A 19,368-nucleotide genomic window follows, 5' to 3' on the forward strand; every position below is an offset into this window, starting at 1 on the left:
AAACGTAACAAAATTCATCTGCATAGGAATAAAAATAAAAGAAAAACATTAAATCTGTGAAACCTCTCTTGGATTCACAAATAATAATTCAGAAATTTTAGAAAGATGAGAGAATAAAATACATTTTTAAATTTTTTGTTCAAATTGATTGATTAAATTTAGCTTTGTTTCTTTAAACTGGAGTGAAGAAGTTTTAGTTGAAGATGAGTTTTAATATTTTATAAAAAAATCCAATGACAGATTATTTATAAAAAAATATGTAAACTGTTTATTATAACTATTTTGTATTAATTCATTTTGTAATGTTAATATTTAGTATTTTTCAATCTTTCTACAGTTTGGATAAATTATTTTTTTTTATAAAATATCCAAAACAGTTTAAAAAAATAACACAATCAATTAATTTATTACTAAAATAAACACAATTGTATATGTTAACTAGAATATGGTCTTAATTAATAAAGTAGGCTACTATAGTTTATAGTTAATTGCACTACCGTACTAATATACACACATTCATTGAAAAAATGCAATATGTAATGTTTCAAGTTTTCAATGTTTTTAATATAAGATTTATAAAATTTTTTTGTCAAAGAAAAAAAAGTTTAAAATTAACTGACATCTCACATGAATTGAAGCATTGATAAACTGCCTTTTAGACTTTAACATCCGGACAAACAAATATAAGTTAACCATATACAAACAAGTTTAAAGCTGGACGGTCAATCACACTTTTATTGACCAAATGTTTAAGAAATGTGCAAAATCTTTTCAATTCTTTAACAATCAATCTACGCTAAGTAAATCACTTTCATCCCTTTTCAATTTCAGCCTCAAACTTCATTTTGTTCTCTGTTTATTAAGGATTAAGTTTAGTACTCAAACTCAAACATGTTTTGAAACGACACAAATTTTCCTGGATGGATTATAGCACTGTCTTTTAGTAGCAATACATGTACAACTGCTTTGGTGTCCTCCACACTCAGCTGTCTAAAATAAACATATGGTACGACATATACAAAATGCCATAACTTATAGCACCTTTTATCTTATCTTTCAAAGTCACCAAACCGACACCCTACATCTCTCCAATGCCTTTAGACGTAGGCATCCTTCCGTCACAAACCATCTAGTTAGTCTAGTTGTTTTCGCCGAGTTCTACTTGAAGCGTTGCATCATGGGACGTTCTGTGTTGGTTGCGATGGGATGAACCTCGAGAGGCTAGGTACTGATATGTCGAGACGAGAAAACTTAGAACGTTCACGGGGACGGGACTGAGTGCTCCGAGGGTGTTCCATCGCTGGAGTTTACCGAGAACGCCTTCACCGGAGGCCTGCGCTGACGTAGAACCGTCGGGTCAAAGTTGGGATGTCGTCTGGCGTGTTTGCTGTAACATATGAGAGTAGTAGTAACTTCAATTATACAGGGTGATTGATTTATGTGTGCCAGCTGTTTTAATCAAAAGTTATGATATAGATACAAAAATGTTAAATTGTAACTGTGTTAATTGTAGATAGTAAAATTGATGCAATAAAAAAGATAAAATTCAAGAGATGGTTTAATGAACACGCGATTTTCTAAGAACTGACAAAATGTAAACAAAAAGGTAAATAGAGTATTAACACATTCACTGCTAATGATATGTAATACTTTTATAAATGGCTAAAAAACATAAACATTAACATGATCATGTTAATTGAGTGACAATATATCTTTAATTAAATAAATTTTATACTATAAATTGTGGATTAAAATATATTATGTAATTAAATACATCATGTATTATATATCTGCTAATATACTTATGACGCACAAGTGCGTCATTAGCAGTGAACGTGTTAACAACATAATAAAACAAATGATTTGTGCACAAAAGGCAGGCAGAACATAGTAAAGTAATCAGAGAGAACTTCTAACAAACTGCATTGGATTTTTATTTAGACTACACAATTTTGGTCAAGTTGTAAAAAATCATTTTAGCCGCCATTTTTCCAATATGGTTTCCAAACTTTGATTTTTCTGCAGTTTAAAAACGTTTTTATTCTTGGCATTTTTTCTCTAAATCTACTCCCTTAAGAGTTACAGCATATTACAACTAAGTTATAGAAAATTTTGCTTAAATCAATGTTTTACTTTCTAACATGTATACATTTTGAGTCTGTCTCTTTAAGCCAAGGGTTATGTTGATATAGATAAACATTGTTCCCTGAACTAGGTTGTACACTAAATCAGGCTTCCTCACAAGTCACTACCCACCCTCGGGACCATTTTTTTGGCCCTCTGACTGTTAGGAGTTGATATAAAATTTGCTACAGGTAGCTTAAATACACATTTTTAGGCTTTTATTTTCAACAGTTTTATCAGAGGAGGCCCTCCAGACCCCCCTTTTCACTACTATTCTGTCTCCAGACCCCCCAGATGAACCACACCATTTCTTGCGGCTGTGAGGAAAATTTGATCCAAACCAATTGCCTCTTTGAGAAACCTAGTGAGGATACTCTCAAACCGCAGATATGAAGCCTGAGTAAGCAATAGTTGTTGACAAGTTGTTATACCTGAGGTGGTCACTTCTCATGAACTTCTTGCTACAGACAGGACATTTGAAGTTCTTCTCGCCAGTGTGAGTGCGAAGGTGTCGAGCGAGCTCGTCAGACCGAGCAAACCTCTTGCCGCAGTCGAGCCATCTGCAGGGGAAAGGCCGTTCGCCTACAAACAGAATATCATATTAAATAAATTAAATCTCTTTAAAGTCTATACAATTCAATTCAAATACACCTGCTTAGTGGAAGAATGTTTTCATAAAATATTTATTTTGACCTTACTTTTTTTATTTTTTGCACTTTTATGAGGGAACAGTCCAAAACCTGGTCTAGCTACCATCCAACCTCTATGCTAGAGAACATACATTAATTTCCCAAAGACAAATACCATCCACTAATACAAAATGTATTTTAACTAGCTGTTACCCACAGGCTTCACCCCGTTTGACTTCATAAGTAGGCCAGTGTATTAATAAAACTATTGATTGGTCAAGTTAATCCGAAATAAACAAAACAGAATACTGTAATACAAACAAATAATCACACCTGATTTCAATAAGGTAATAAATTGAAAGAAAAACAAACAATATTGTACAGCTGAGGTATTTTTAACATTAGGTGTATGGAAAGTTCCCTTTAGAAAGAATTACGACCTTAAAGGGCAATTTATGAAATAACGGATAGTTTTGCACAAGGTTTCTCGTCATGAGGAGCATTTTAAGTTATATGGTTTATGGGGGTGTGACTTGTAGTTTTCTCAAAATTTCATGGGTAGCCTACTTTGGGATTTATATATGGATAAAAATAGCATACTGCAAAATTAAACGTCATACCAGAAATTAAATGTTTTCGTTAAATAAAACACATACTGTATTGCTTCACCAATTGATATGAAACTAATAAAAAATAATTTGAAGAACTCATGCATATAGCACTATTTATATATTTTTACTGGCAGAAACATAGCGCCTTCAAATACAAATCCACTACACGCCTACCACCAGTGCATTGCCAGTTTGGTGAAACTTGAAGGCGTTACATAAAGTCTTTTTACAATGGTTATTGATTTACAGCTGATTTTGTATTGTTACAACTCAGAGAAATTGTTTTACAAGATCATTTTTGTCAATCAGCAGGCGTAATAAATAGTGTGTCGGGTGAGTAGAATACACTTTTCTATGTTTAACTAATAAAGTGTACTGTACGTATTTCTGGGAGTTCAACAATAACTTCGAACTTCCAAGCCAGCGTCTTTGTGAAAGGTTTCTTGTTCAGCTGTACACCTGTCAGTAGTGTCAGCTGATACACAGTGATCAGCAGCTGGGTAAGGAAACAGGTTACGTCATATATCGAAACAGATATAATGATGATGGTACCGGCATAGTCGTCTCGAGTTTCACAGGTGTTCCCAACAATCGCTCTTGGATATTTTCGTTTTTTTTCCAATCACAAAGGCTGTAGAAAATGTTTTTTTATGATTTTCCACAGGGATTCGCTGATTTTTTTTTTTCTCAAAACCTGAGAAATTAGCATCATTTTGGGTACAGATTTGCTAATGCTTTTTACCTCTGCAAAAATATGATGAAATTAGCTGTAACATACAATAAGACAACTTTTTTGTTCATCGAAAGACTATAAAGAAAAACATCTCTTTCAATTGCAAAGAGTAGAAAATCCGTTTTGCATAGTGTTCGCTAAGTATACGTTACTTTTGCATTTTTGCACATCATAATTTGTCAACACAAAACATTTCAAACAGAAAGTTCTGTCAAAACAAAAGCGTAAAGTAGGTCTCGGAGGAGTGGTGAACTGATAAAGGACCCTCCCATGACGTCACAGCACTGTCACACCTCGTACACCTATGTTGAGGCTGTTGTATACAATGTACATACCATTGACTTTGGACGCGGTAAATACACTTGTCATCACAATGCATAATCGAAGAAAATCTGTTGGGATGTGCTTTATTGTGTTTTTACGGTTGCGTTTGAATGTGCATTTTCCGAATTTTTTTCTAGTGATTTTTACTAACTTAAGTGGAATAATCAACTATGATACCGGATGAGCATAAAAACTACTGCTTCCAAATAATTGAGCACTATAAACTACTTATCTGAGGACAGTGCAGAATCCTAAGGGATGCATAGGGAGAGCTAGGAAGGGCGGAGGGTGGATTGGGGAGAATGAATGGAAGGGAGATAGAACATGTAAAGTTACACGGGGGAGCTCTAAAATATCAATAAAAAACTGGTTTCGTTCTTAATAGAAAACCAAGTGCGTTGCATGTTTAAATGACATTCTATAAAAATGTGATCGTGTTCGCAGAAAGTAGGAACACCTTTTGAAAGCTGATAACCACACATATTTTCGATATTGTAGTTCGAATATTGCTATAGTCTGTATGATGGAACCTGTCTTCTGGCAATTCGCCTACCTGGGACTTACCATTGGCCAGTCCTAAGGAGATTCAGGAGACAAGTTCCATCATACATACTATACTCATCAAACATTATCTTTAGTAATGTACACATTAATTTAATTTGCAAAACAATTTTGACATAACTTCATAAAATCCAGTGTTAATATATGCATATCGATATCGACGTTCGTATTGCTTGTGATTTCGGCGTTATTTTTCTGGCAACAATATTTACATTTTCATTCTACTCAATTTTCAAGTTGTAGTGTTTTTGTTTTGCCTACAGCATTCCGTTGACTGTAAGCAGTCCGATATATAGTAATCATTCTCTTGCGTGTTAGCGTGTTGATTCCGCAATGACTTATGCGAGGTGTAAAACTATTAAAGTACACCGTTGCCGTTAGTGTCCAATAACGGAAGTTAAGCGACGTGGCGGAAGTGTGACAATGCAAAGACGTGTGGAGTTACATAACAATCGTCTGAACGTCCTTGACATCCGCCACGTGGTCACGTGGTTTGGCGCGTAGTAGTGATAATGCGTAGTTTGGTGTTGTGGTGTTGGCAACACTGGCAAGCCCACCGCTGTACTATACACTATACAGCCTATCTACACTAGTATGATAACCTTGGCTGAGATAATATGATGAATGAGACTGTATGATAACAGCTGCAAGATTAGACACACTCCCTTATTCATCAAATTTGTGGATCAGCTGACGTTTTATGTCCAGAAACGACAAAAAAGACATAAACTAAAACTATCTCTGAGACTATAATCAATGAGTGTTACACACTGTAATTTATCGTTAATTAAGAGAGAAAACATTTAGAGACATTAACGTTTAGGTTAGCGGACATAAAAAACAAAAACAATCTTCAGTACGTAGGAAGAGAAAGGTCCTTGCAATATCGGAACGGTATTAATTTCTGACAAATATGAATTGCTGCTTGTGGTTGGTGGCCCTACTATGGTACCTTAACTCAATGAAATTGAACTAGAATTATAACATCCTTTTAGTCACTTAATAATATTACGTAAACGTATATGTCGCTTCGACGAAATTGTCCTCTTGGCCTTAAAAAAATATATTTCTGTAGACATAAATTAAACAGACACAAGTAGGTCAAGTTAGCCTCGTGGCCAAGCTCGAGGTTACACCCACAGCCTTCTGTATCTGTATATTACGACCACTCACACACTTTAGTTTGTAGCTTCACAGCCTTCTGTATATCACGACCACTCACACACTCCAGTTTGTAGCTTCACAGCCTTCTGTATATCACGACCATTCACACACTTCAGTTTGTAGCTTCACAGCCTTCTGTATATCACGACCATTCACACACTTCAGTTTGTAGCTTCACAGCCTTCTGTATATCACGACCATTCACACACTTCAGTTTGTAGCTTCACAGCCTTCTGTATATCACGACCACTCACACACTTTAGTTTGTAGCTTCACAGCCTTCTGTATATCACGACCACTCACACACTTCAGTTTGTAGCTTCACAGCCTTCTGTATATCACGACCATTCACACACTTCAGTTTGTAGCTTCACAGCCTTCTGTATATCACGACCATTCACACACTTCAGTTTGTAGCTTCACAGCCTTCTGTATATCACGACCATTCACACACTTAAGTTTGTAGCTTCACAGCCTTCTGTATATCACGACCATTTCCATTATGATGGTTTTGTACCCTAATTTCCCAGTCTCCGTACAATGAAAATGAGACAAAAGAACTTAAATTTCTACATATAAAGAGTGGCACCGTCAGATAATATTTTAATTTTAAAACATATAGATACTGTCAGTATCTAGATACTGTTACACCTCTAAGCTGAGGTTAGACCGAATTATAAACTTTTATGACTTACTGCCATACTTATAATAATGAACATTTGCCAATTACAGTACTATAATCAGTTTACCATGATGAAATTACTATTTGGCTACAAAAAGAACAAATCCTAACATTGTTACTAGAATTTTCCGTTAAGATAAACATTAGACTGTAAGATTATTAGATTATTTGCCGATCCTTACATAAAAATCAAAATGTCAGTGTCATTAAAACACGCCAAACTACATAATATCATATCATACTTAAAACGTTCATCACATAATATTCTTCAATCTTCATTCATTTATAAAAACGTCAGATTGCTACCGTGTTCGAACGATGTAATCGATTAACGCATGAATTTAGATTCAATAAACAAAACAACCCCTCCAACCCCCTCGCTCGCAACAATGCCCGGGCCACGTCAGCTGTTATCGACTGCGAGTGACCTTGGCCTTGACGCGACTACAGCGCTGCTGCGGATCTTGACACAACTACTCACACTTCACACACGCTCTTCCGCCAATTAGCGTAGTTTCCGCATTCAGTGGTCTTGTAGCGTAGCGGATTGTGAGGATATGTCCAATGTTGAATTAGACGGTGATAAAATCTAGAGGATGTTGTATATAAAGAACTTAAAACTGATTGGTTTTGGGTTCACGTGCAGAAATTGTTTAGGTGCAATTATTTATAAAAAATTAATCATGTTTATTTTTTCATCGTAGTAAATAAGTCCGAAATGCTTTCGGGGAGCTAGCTGGTATAGTGGTAAAGCGCGGGGCTTCGGTCCCAGGGGTCCCGGGTTCAAATCCCGCCAATCAGTAAAGAACTTAAGTGATAATGTCAACTCTCTAGGTCCATCCTGTCCTGTAGAAACGTGTAAAAACAGTACCAGGTTGAGACCATTCAAAAATATAAATAAATCGTGTTCCACAAATAAATCTGTGCAAGTCTTGGCAAGAAACATTTCTTTAGAAATACCTTTGTATATTATATTGCAACAAGAACAAGCGCGACACAGGTCATCAACTCCAGCATTCTTCACACATTGCAGTCATTGCACTCGTAATCACTTGTCGCATCACTTGTGCGTCAATTCTATGTAGAAGTAGAAGAGAATCGCAGTCTAAGAAATAAAGCATAGCATAAACATTAGAATAAGACTGGGTTATTAACTGCTCAACGATTTCGCGACTTCTCTTTTGGGTGTTCTTTCCGCGCAACTATACCCACTACTAAAGCTGACGCATCGAGAATCCCTCAAAAATATTTTCACAAATTGTCAAATTCACTTAGAAATCACACTGTAAACGAGTGACCTCTCGATTCCATCAAATGTCACTTAGCGTTAGCAGGTACCCTGCCCGAGGCTGGTACAGCACGGTGGCGCGCCGGGTGGCGTGATTATCAATTACTCGCTCATTTCCATCCCATATCCGCATCCGGCCCCGGGCACCTCGGGCCAGCCAAGTGGTGGTTCGGTTCCTCACTTTTCGTTTTGCTCTGCCTCGCTCCACGCGAAAACGTGAAAGCAGCCTGGATCTGATTCTGAAGGTCACCTCCATGAATGGACGGTATTGTTGGGCTGGAATCCATTATAATTCATAGCTGAGCAAATGAAGTGCTCGCTTGCTAATCAAATTATTGCCCGTTCGATCCTGAGAAATTTCAGCAGCAGCATGGTTCAAAACTGGACCCAGCTGTCCTTGATCATTTGGGCTTTTAAATGACCGTGGCTAACGAAACAGCTGATCTTAGTCAGTAACAAAGCTATCATTACATCCATTCAACACTCATTCTATAATCATATCTTTCTCTTCCTACGCTACGCACCTTGCTGTAATGGCGCGGCGAGTAAACTACTCAGAATCAAATCTAACGCGATTAAGGTCAGATTCGGTTAGGTTAGGAATTTTCATCATTTTCAAAGTAAATAGTTTTTCCCTAAAACAGTTACTGTGTAATACTCGATTCAAAGAAAAAATATCCTAACCGTACCTTACCCAGCTTGAAAGTAAGGAGTTTAGGAAAAACGAACAGATTCCGGTCATTATCATTTTAGCAATGAACGCAGTTTTTCAACTCTCTCCTGGAGATTTAATTTAAACAACTTTCAATTACTTAGATATTTTGCGGGAACGTCAAATATGTTTTAGTTTTCAACCAGCAACCTTCAGATTTGAAGGTTAACACTACAACCACTCAGTTACCCACACTAAATATATTTATGGTAGTGAGTAGGAACTAAACTAGCTATAGCCTCGCTTATCCAAACTGGACCAAGTGACGGATAAACGCGAGGCTCTGATCCACAACGCTCTGCCATTGGAGGAAGACGAGAATGAAGACTCTATTTGTGACGCGGAAGACATCTCAGTGTGGTAAATGTTGGTGACGTGCCAAAGACTGGTGCGTTGTCGAACCGCTGTCACCTACTTACCTATTGACAACACAGTAGAACCTCGATAATAAGACGTGGGGATTAAATAAGACTTGTTGCCGAAGTCGACGTCTTATTGAGGTTTGCAATAACATGTAGGGGTAAAATGGCAAGGGGATTTGAAAATGGCACTTAAAGGGTGACTAGTTATCGAGGTCGATCTCTTGAGTTTGCAATAACATGTGGTTAGGGGTAAAATGGCAAGGGGATTTGAAAATAACACTTAAAGGGTGACTAGTTATTGAGGTCGATCTCTTGAGTTTGCAATAACATGTGGTTAGGGGTAAAATGGCAAGGGGATTTGAAAATAACACTTAAAGGGTGACTAGTTATCGAGGTCGATCTCTTGAGTTTGCAATAACATGTGATTAGGGGTAAAATGTCAAGGGGATTTGAAAATTTCACTTAAAGGGTGACTAGTTATCGAGGTTCCACTGTAGTAGTGTACCACAGTGTACAGGGTGTCCCGTAAGTAAACGGTAAAACGCCAGAAAATTGTTTAGCGGGTCAAATAAAGAGAAAATCAAGAATGGAAGTTTTTCCATAAACGCCAATTTTTTACATACAAAGTGTCATCTTTGACTATTTCAAACCGATATTTATGAAGCTTGGTATGTATTTTAAAACACATTAGGTTGGTCCAATTTTAAATTTCAAAATGGCGGACACTTTAATGTTTACCCCTATAGCCTAAGTTACTAAAAAAGTGGAGCAAAAGAAAACTTTTATTTAGCATTTATTTTTTCAAGTCACACCAAGATCAAGAAGATCGAATTGCAAAAAGTTGAAATACAACGTTTTTCAGTTGTAAAATAAGGCAAAATAAAGTACACCCTAACTAGTTTAGGTTTATTTAGGATGACAAATCTAATAAAATACTAAGTCAATTTATAAATTCTTCAAAAAAAGGATTATTGCACGTAGAATGTTATGAAATTAGTTATAGATAGAACGCATTTTTTACATAACAAAATTATTAGGAGTAAATAAAATACTCGTGTATACTTAACCTAACCATAGAAAACGACAACAGTTCCCTTGAACATCATCGCGAAGCAGACGACATCTCACAACAATGAAAATGTTGCTATCATTACGTCATCCACTGCCACCTGTATCAGTGACGCAATAGTCCCCACAACGACGCCACCGCCACAGTAATAATGTCAAAATTTGTCTCTTTTACAATAACAGTCAGTTTACGTAAATCGTTTGACGCAAAGGTCTTGCGTCAGTCACCAACCCTTATTGTTATAAATGCCAAATATATATTACATGTAGAGGTTGGCAATATCAATTTTGCTGTAAGCTTGTCATTGGCAAATTGATATGATGTCATAAACACAAGCGATCTTATAAATGTCATGTCTATTGTTTGGTATTGCCTGAAGGCTTTATTAATTGGTCTACAAGATTTTCAATGAAAAAAATCATAATTTTTAATTCATATTTGTGAATTACATTTTACTAGTGTGGATATAAATGAGGAAAATCAGCTCTAAGAAGAGGGCGCACCTATCAAAACTTCCCCTAAGTTAGGTCAGTTAGTTAACATCACTTTCGCATAAGGAAAATTTTAGTAGAAAACTTTCCTCGAGAACTCCTGAAAATCTCAAAATCTCTGTGAAAATTAGTTTTCCGCTACAGTGATTTACAAGAAGAGCGCAGTAAGCCGAGCGCGTTGGAACGAAACAATTAATTGTACAAAGTGGGCAATCAGAGTGATTGTCGCGCAGTTATCATTGTTGACCCCGAGGTCAAGAGTTACTATTGGGTCACACGCGTTGTACAGTCAACACTTTGACCTCCCGTCTCGTGGTAGAGCGTGGACTTTCGTGCCTGAAGTCCCTGGTTCGAATCCCACCAATCACCATTAGATTTCAACCAAGTAATAATGTAGGTTGTTCGAATATTACATTCAGCTAAAGATTTTATTTCAAACAAATTAAATAATATCACCAATCTGACACATATTGTCAACAGCTTGTCAATAAAGGTTTATTTATGAAGAGGTAGGAGTAACTATATTTTATTGGAAAAATCATACAACTGCAATAACATTTGAACCGTAGTTTACACCATTGGGGGTTGTCCCATTTTATTTAGTGTTAAAAGTGCAATAACATAATAAAATCTTAATCAAAAGGACCGTGTTTGTAAATATCAGATGTCTCAAGTTTTAATGGGTTTATATAAGAAAAAAACACCATAAAATCAAATTTAAAAACACAAAAACGAAAGGAGATACCATGGATTAGTAGCCACATGTCAAATTTCTAATTGGACCACTGGTGTAGTTTAGCTCTGTACACATACAATCACATACTGAAGTTTATACTAATTATTACATCACAAAATGAATATTTTAAGTTAATTCCTTAAGGAGGATGCGATTCTATTCACTTAAAGGACGAGTCAGATATCTATGGAGGAAAATTTGGGTTACCCAACCTCACACAATTTCATTCCCTTGTCTGTGGTTGTACGACGTACGTACACAAATATCTGTATATCGGCAAAGGATAAATTATTTAAAATGTCTAGCTATTTTTTACCGTACGCAGTTTTGTAAATTGTGTCGGAGTTTGGCATGTTTCAGTATTGCCTATTATATATTCTAAATCTATATGTAGCAAGTTTATAAACAATCAATGGTTTCAGATGGTAGAACGATTGCTAGTCAGTGCTGCAATGGTCATTCCCTACAACAAATCAAATCACAGGAATCAAACCGGTTATGACTTATTGAGCAGTTTCCGGTCATTTATTGAAAGGGGTGAAAATATGAAAGGCTGTAGCGAAGGATTGCAGTGATAATAGGTTATTCGGATTTACAAAATTGAGTTTTTATCGTGATAATTTTGAAATTGTAGACGGATATTACAGAATAATTCGGATATCCGTGTATGGGCGGTGTTCGCGTTATTACTACTTTTAGCTGACGAAAAACCTATTTTTTAACAAGAATGATGACAATAAAAATACAATTTGTATGAAGATTGAAATATAAATAGTATGATTGTATGAAGATTTGTGGTCACGAATTGTGGATATTTATAGGGATGCACTGTGGATGCGATGCTCACTGGTGTGGATTAACGTCCGCACTAGTGAGTACTACGACTATCCGCAGTACTATCCTGATAATTAGACCAATTCGTAAATTACAAGGAAAAATGTGGTTCGGATTCCACTATAAACTGTAGGTCCCTTAGTTGCCATTAGCTGTATGGGCTATTAATTAACAGCTGTGTCTAAGGAACATGTCGGCCTTAGTCACTAACAAGACTACAAGATCGCGCCACTCATCCTACACTCATCCTTCACTCATATTTGGGTTAAAATACGCACATAGTGGCGTCCCCATCTTAAATAATTGATAATTGATTGATAATTGATTGATTGATAATTGTGTATTTTAACTTAAAGGTTTGTTACTGACTGAAATCAGCTGTATCTTTAGTAAACGATATTACTGAAAGATTAAATAATGTTAAATGGATATAATAGCTTTGTTACAGTCTACGATCAACTGATTAAATGTCTTGTCTTGCACTAACTTGCACAACATGATCCTATTTCGAGTCATTTAAACTCCTCTCAAGATCACATCGGCGACTAAAATTAAAAATTGTATCTGAATTTAAAAGAAACACACAAAAAGTTATTAAAAAGAACAAACTTCCATTTAAAGGGGAACTTCTCCTGGCATAATTCTCTCTAATTCATTATAATTCAAAATTATGTAATATATTGTATCACAAAAATTATTTAGCTTATTATTACGACTCCCCAGCCTAGTTTATGTATTACGTTAGTTTTAACGCAAGAAAATAATTGTTTAATTTCCGAAGCAAAAAGTCTCTCGCACGCCTCTTCGACTTTTCCCTGACCCTGAAGATCGACCCGGGTCTCCTTGACGGCAGGGAGTGGTCCAGCGAGGAGGTCGACGACAGAAGACAAGGGACGGCGGAGGCCTGCTCTGGGGGCGACCGCGCTCACCTGCTCTACAACAGCTGTTCTCAACAATGAGTGATGTGTCATCAGCTGTTCTCACTCGGCGTTGCCAACATTCGTAAACTAAATGTGCAGTACCGACTAGGGATTAATAACATTGAATTATGAATTCATGCGAAGTAATGTGAGATTTTAATTCATTTAACGATGTATGATGTATATGTATTAAGGATGTATTTGTAGCCTATATTAATGTTGGGATGAACAATAAAGTTGCTACTTTACAATTATATTTCGCTAGTAATATTATTGTATAAATTTGGTTAGGTTAGGTGAGGGACAACGTTTCATATGTAAAAAGATCGAAATTGTTGTGATAGGATAAAAACTGTGTTAACCTTGTAATACATATAAAACACAATCAATGAAGTTTGAACAAAGTTATAGTTGTGTGGTAATATACAAAACACAGAAATCTCCCCATCTAAAGTTGATAATGAATATCTATGACTAATGTGATAGCAAATATTCCGTATCTCACTTCCTATATACTTTAGACTGCGATTTTTTAAGTTGTATTTTCTCGTTTTCTTGTTTCTTAAGAACCACAAAGTGTGTATTGTATGGTCACTTTACCTGTATAGCAAATAGGTTAACAGGGTTTAATGTTAATGAACGCTTTTGGTTTAGTAATTGTCTCATAAATATTAAAGCGTCTCAAGCACTACTGGGTAACAAACAGTCTTTACCATCGTCATACATACTGTAAAATAGTAAAGAAATATTTCTAAGAAATCCCCGAATGTAGACAATGGAAATTTGAGTGAAACAGGTAATAAAGAATAAGAAACTCTTATAGACTTATACGTCTGTGCTTATACTGTAACTCTTTTATACAACATCTTACGTATCTAAAGTATGTTATGTATGTCAAGTAATTTTAGTTGAAGGCAAGATATAAAATTCACCATGTACAAAAGACTCGTTTAGTCGATGCCAGCGCATTCAAGCGTAACAGAGCATGAAACACAACAAAAACTGTTTCACATTTTAAAGTAGACGATGGAACTGAATTTCTAAAAGAATGGTAATACTGAGTAAATATTTAACTATACCTATTTAAAAAATTGTTATCACGTTATCGTACTTGCCTATCAGCAGGATGTCGATTCCGGTTCGATCCTGACTAGTCAGTAGCTTTTAGAAAAAAATTGATCCTGCTGTCATCGTCATCCATCTTTCGATTAATTGTTCTTCCTGAGAAACAGCTGATTTTATTCAACAACAAAGCTGTCATTTTATCCACTCCACACTCATCCATCATTTCATATTTGGGTTAAAATATTCTGTAGTTTTGTTCCCATCAATAAAATATACATTTCGAACAAAGGCTCTCCCGTAGATCGACATGGCAATAATTCAGAGGTGCACATTCTGCGTATACGGAGGATATTTTAGTAGAAAAGTACAACTCCTAAATTGGGCAATATACTATCAGTGACTATCGTTTGGACAGTAGTTAGTGTGTGAAAGTTACCTTGGTCTCGTTTGTAACATGTCATTAGTACAGGGTCGCCATACAATTGTATACATACAATATTTCAAAATATTGAGAAACCTCCATGCACACAGTACATCCTGCATCGTTATGCGCGTGTAATTTAATAACTGGTGTTTAGTTTATGAGGTGTGTTTAGTTTACATATTTAAATGGTCAAAGGATGTTTGGAGTTTGGTCGCAATGCAAGCATCACTGCAACACACAGGGTCTAGGTCCATGCAGAGTTGAAGGGCGTAATAATTGTAGAGGGGTGACAAAAAAGACCTTTGTTGGACTAAACTCCCCCACAACCGACACATGACACAACCCCTGTAAAACTAGTCTTCAACAATGCTTCAACCCTGTATACTTGAGGGCTAAATAGAAACGAAAACAGAATCTTCGATGAAACATAGGTACTCAGGGATCAGCTGAAGACAATTATTGAATGGTATGTTTGTGCTCGGGACCATCGTTGAAGTGATTAAAATCAATTATGATAATCTGTATACCACTACTTATAGTTAAAGAGTGCTGGTTTGGGGGCAAAGGGGTACAGGGGAAGGGGTATAAAGTTACAATGGAGGGAGTACAGAGTATGAGATAAAATGGGTATAAGGGTGAAGGTAGGTGGTATAAGGGTACAACACTAGGGTTGTAACACAGTGTGGAAAGGTATAGAGTAAATGGTGTAAATATGTATGGCTTGGGGTATACGGTTAACGAGTAGGGAATGAATGTAAAGGTAGGGGGTAAAAGATTACAAACTTAGGGTTATAAGGGTATGGAACAGAAGGGTACTGTATAAAGTAGATGGTGTAATAGTGTAGGCCTAGGTTAGGGGGTATACGAGTAACGAGTAGGGGTATGAGGGTAAAGGTAGGGAGTAATAAGGTTACAAAACTAGGGTTATAAGGGGATGGAACAGAACAGAAGGGTATGGAGTAGGTGGTGTAATAGTGTAGGTTAGGGAGTGTAAGGGTCAGGATTAGGGGTATGAGGGTAAAGGTAGGGGGTAAAAGGTTACAACACTAGGGTTATAAGGGGATAGGGTATGCGGGTACAGAGTAAATGGCGTAAATGTGTAGATGAGGGGGTATACGGGTCAGGAGTAGAGGTATGAGTGTAAAGGTAGAAGGGGGTAAAGGGTACAAAACTAGGGTTATGGGGGTATAGGGTATACGGGTACAGAGTATGGGTAAGAACGTTTTGTAGCAGTTGCAGTTTTTAGTTTAATTACAATCTGAATATTTAAGATTCCATATCCGAGAAAGACTAAAACTTTTTCAACTCGACCAAAAGATCCGCCAATCCCGTGTGCAAGTTTTGACACCAATCAGGTAGGTCCGTGATAGACGTAGTGTTGTGGTAGCAACCGGACGCGGTTTTCCGATTTTCACGGCGACAATCGATTTTCCAGAGTTAGTGTGTCGACTTTCCCGCCTTCTGTCACGCTTTCCCCGCCACCGACGCCTCCGTCGCGCCGAACATTGGGCAAACACACAATACGGTTCACATCCTGGGCGGAGAGAGCAAAGAAACGCCTTCGGAGAGTAACTTTGGCGTCATAGGGAATGAAAGTGAGAGACATGTGACCAAGAACAAGAACGCCCAGCATATCACCGCAATTCCATAAGTTGAGGTGTTTAAAAAACTTGATACAATATTTATTCACTCACCTGAATTTCCTACTCAATATCTTTCGATTTTCATTTTATGTTGAGTTATTGAATGTTAAAATTTTTTTGAATTTTTTCCCAATCCCATCCCGAGCCTCGCCAGTCCTAGTTGGTACAATTACGCATCTGTAGCAGTACAAGGTCAGGTCTGTGGTACAGGATCGTTGTTTAGAACTGAAGGATGTTTCTCGACCTTGAGTGTCGGGTCGGTGGTCTAGTCCAAGGTCACAGTTCCGTGTTGATAAGGTGAATATGCCTCTGATACGGCAGCGGTGCGAAACCTATAGCGAGTTTCCATTATGTCAGCTCAACTCGAATAAAATCAATTAGTTTTCTTTATTTCTGTCTACAAATTAGGGACCCCCGTAGGTTTTGTAGAGGATTTTCACATTTCCATGCTAGTTAGGTACTTTTGGCGTTTTATTATACTTTAACGGTTTAAAGGTCTCATAGCATGACGAGCATAGCTTAGATGCAAATAGAAGAAACCAAACAATTGATTTCTCAAGAAAGGTTTTGGCACGAGCAAAAAGTAAAGTTTCGTGTTCAGACGTGCCAGGATGCGGATTTTCAGGTTTCAACACGACGGATATGAGGTCTTGAGACTGAGATTACTGAAACTCGGAAAATGACTCAATGTTAACGCAATTTCTAATTTGTAATCAAACTGTAAAATTCCTTGTGTGTTGGCGTGAGCAATGTAAATATAAATACGTCTGGCGGCATGCAATTGTAGTTTATGATATTTTTTACACTAAGGTTGAAATTATACAATAAGTTAAGTTTTCAAATATGAAAATCTTCATATTTTCAATACGGCTAAGAATAAAAAAAATCGTAAAAGATTTTTTATTTTTGGAGAAATTTAAAAATCTAGCTTCAATTAACAAGAAAAATTCTTTATTGTAGAGCCAATATCTCTAAATGATTATCACTATAAATTTTAAACCACACGAAACAAAGAAAACAAATTGAGTTCTATTTATCGGCTGGCACTGCAAGGTGTGGGCGTGGCAGCCCTGGCAAATCGCACGGGGATGTTGGCCACACTGCTGCAACAATGCTCATTAGACAGGGCCTCCCTAATCATTACTCAAATCTGCGATTGGCAACACTGGTGAACCGGATATTAATGAGATTGATGAGTCCGAATCATTCTTTGTATCCTTTACTGTTGTGTGTATTAATGTTGGTACGGTAACAAATTTTATTTAAATAAATTGTCCTCTTTTAGGCGTCGATACTAAACAAAAATGTACACTTTTTAATTGTAACATAATATTTGTTTGTCCGTTTTGATACCTTCCATAATAGAGTAAACAATAACGTACAAACACGTGTTAAATTAATTGCATTTTCTACGACATACCCTTAACACTTGTACGAAATGTGTATCAATTAATTGTTGTTACAAGCTAAAACATGACAACATCAACTAAAGAGAGTAAATTATTAAAAGCACATGCCAATTGTTTTTAAATTGTTAACTGAAGTGTGGTAAACAATTTTCTATTCATATTGACAATGAATAAACTGTCCACAAAAACTTTTAACATACAGTAGAAATATTCTATTATAAACTGTAGTTTGTGACAATTTACCTTATGCTAATTCTTAATTTGTAGTTTTTATTTTTCTCCAATACATCCAGCGATGAATGCTTTTGCAACACACGTACAGCGACCGTGAAGAAACCGTGTTATCAATTAATTAAGTATTTCTATCTAGTGTATACAACAATCAAGACAGTACTGATAACAAGGGCCATGGGGTATTCAACGATCGAACACAGTTGGAGACTTCATTTGAATTTTGTTCAACAGGGAAGTTTAATCCAGCGAAGGGTTTAGTGATATCGAAGCTTAGTTTTATGACTTCTTTAATTCCGAGTTGTCTTCAAAACGATTTGCTTGCAGTTTTACAAGTTGTTTTAGTGATATTGTCATATATCATTGCGTATAGGTTAAATGATGTAAAATACTAATTCCAAGGATGTTCACCTCAAATGTTTGATAGGTATCGTTGTTAAATACAGTATGAATATTGTCAGGAAAGAAAGCACCGATTATAATACCTGTATTGGAATATAAACTAGAAGGTAATTGATCTAACATGAATATATCCAGTTACCTGTGTGGGTTCGAAGGTGCGCCTTGAGGTGCGAACTCTTGCCATACACCTTGGTACAGCCGGGATGGGCGCACCTGTGGTTCTTGCGGAACACAGTCCCGGGGGGCGTAGTCCCCGAGGCTGCGGCACTAGGGGAGGATGTGACATCCACCTCGATGATCTCCTCCTCGATGTCGTCCTCGTAGAGGTCGTCGTCGTCCGGCACATTAGGCACGGGCTCCTGCTTGATCTCCGTCAGGTCGGTGAGGATGCGGGCGACCATGTAGACGGGGGGCTTCGCCCTCTCGGGCTCCTTAGCGGGCGCGCTCAAGTCCAAGGGGCGGTAGTTCTCGTCACGAGAGTGAAACATCGCCAGCAAACATTGCGCTGCGAAATTTATGTCCTGGTCCATCCTAAAAAAGTGGGTGGGGCCCTAACCCCTAACGAAAACAAAATAAATTCTACACGGAAAGATAACATCCGACGATAATGTCACTGGACTCTCTGTGAAACTAGCGGAAATCGGTGGAGAATCACGAATCGGAAACGTCAGCGGTTCGATCGATCTCGCACCGCATCAAAACAAGACTGCCAGTGCCTCGCCTCCCTGACTGGGACAACGACGACACGGTTGCCATGTGCTTGCGGGTGGGGCAGACCCAGACGTAGCAGGGGGTGCTACCTGGCGGCCAACCGTGGAACTACCGCGGCGCTACATGCGGCACTTCAATGAACTACGTCACCGATCAGCTGTTGCTGTTTGTTACTGACAATATGTTGTTTGGTCAATGTTTATTTACACCGTGTGTTTTGAATTGTTAGAATTTCTGCATTGA

At 37.2% G+C, this 19,368-nt stretch overlaps 1 protein-coding gene across 1 annotated transcript; it reads right to left on the reverse strand.

Moving 5' to 3' along the window:
- Positions 1-460: 460 nt before the first annotated feature.
- On the reverse strand, positions 461-19,131 carry LOC129003838 (Krueppel-like factor 16). The gene is made up of 3 exons (XM_054432162.1): positions 18,554-19,131; positions 2,556-2,706; positions 461-1,387 (listed from the first exon to the last, which is right to left on the reverse strand). The coding sequence occupies exons 1-3, from the start codon at positions 18,942-18,944 to the stop codon at positions 1,261-1,263; spliced, it is 669 nt and encodes a 222-aa protein (XP_054288137.1). The 5' UTR covers positions 18,945-19,131; the 3' UTR covers positions 461-1,260.
- Between the last annotated feature and the right edge of the window lie 237 nt (positions 19,132-19,368).

The sequence above is a fragment of the Macrosteles quadrilineatus genome, unplaced genomic scaffold (genome assembly GCF_028750875.1).
Source record: "Macrosteles quadrilineatus isolate MER2022 unplaced genomic scaffold, UCM_ALF_1.0 Scaffold_9__3_contigs__length_116548681, whole genome shotgun sequence".
Classification (NCBI taxonomy): Eukaryota; Metazoa; Arthropoda; class Insecta; order Hemiptera; family Cicadellidae; genus Macrosteles; species Macrosteles quadrilineatus.

Coding starts and splice junctions, on each gene's coding strand:
- LOC129003838 (XM_054432162.1), bottom strand. CDS start 18,944: ATGGACCAGGACATAAATTTCGCAGCGCAATGTTTGCTGGCGATGTTT. Junction 2,707..18,553: donor GCACCTTCGAACCCACACAG/GTAACTGGATAT, acceptor TTCTGTTTGTAG/GCGAACGGCCTTTCCCCTGC. Junction 1,388..2,555: donor ATGAGAAGTGACCACCTCAG/GTATAACAACTT, acceptor CATATGTTACAG/CAAACACGCCAGACGACATC.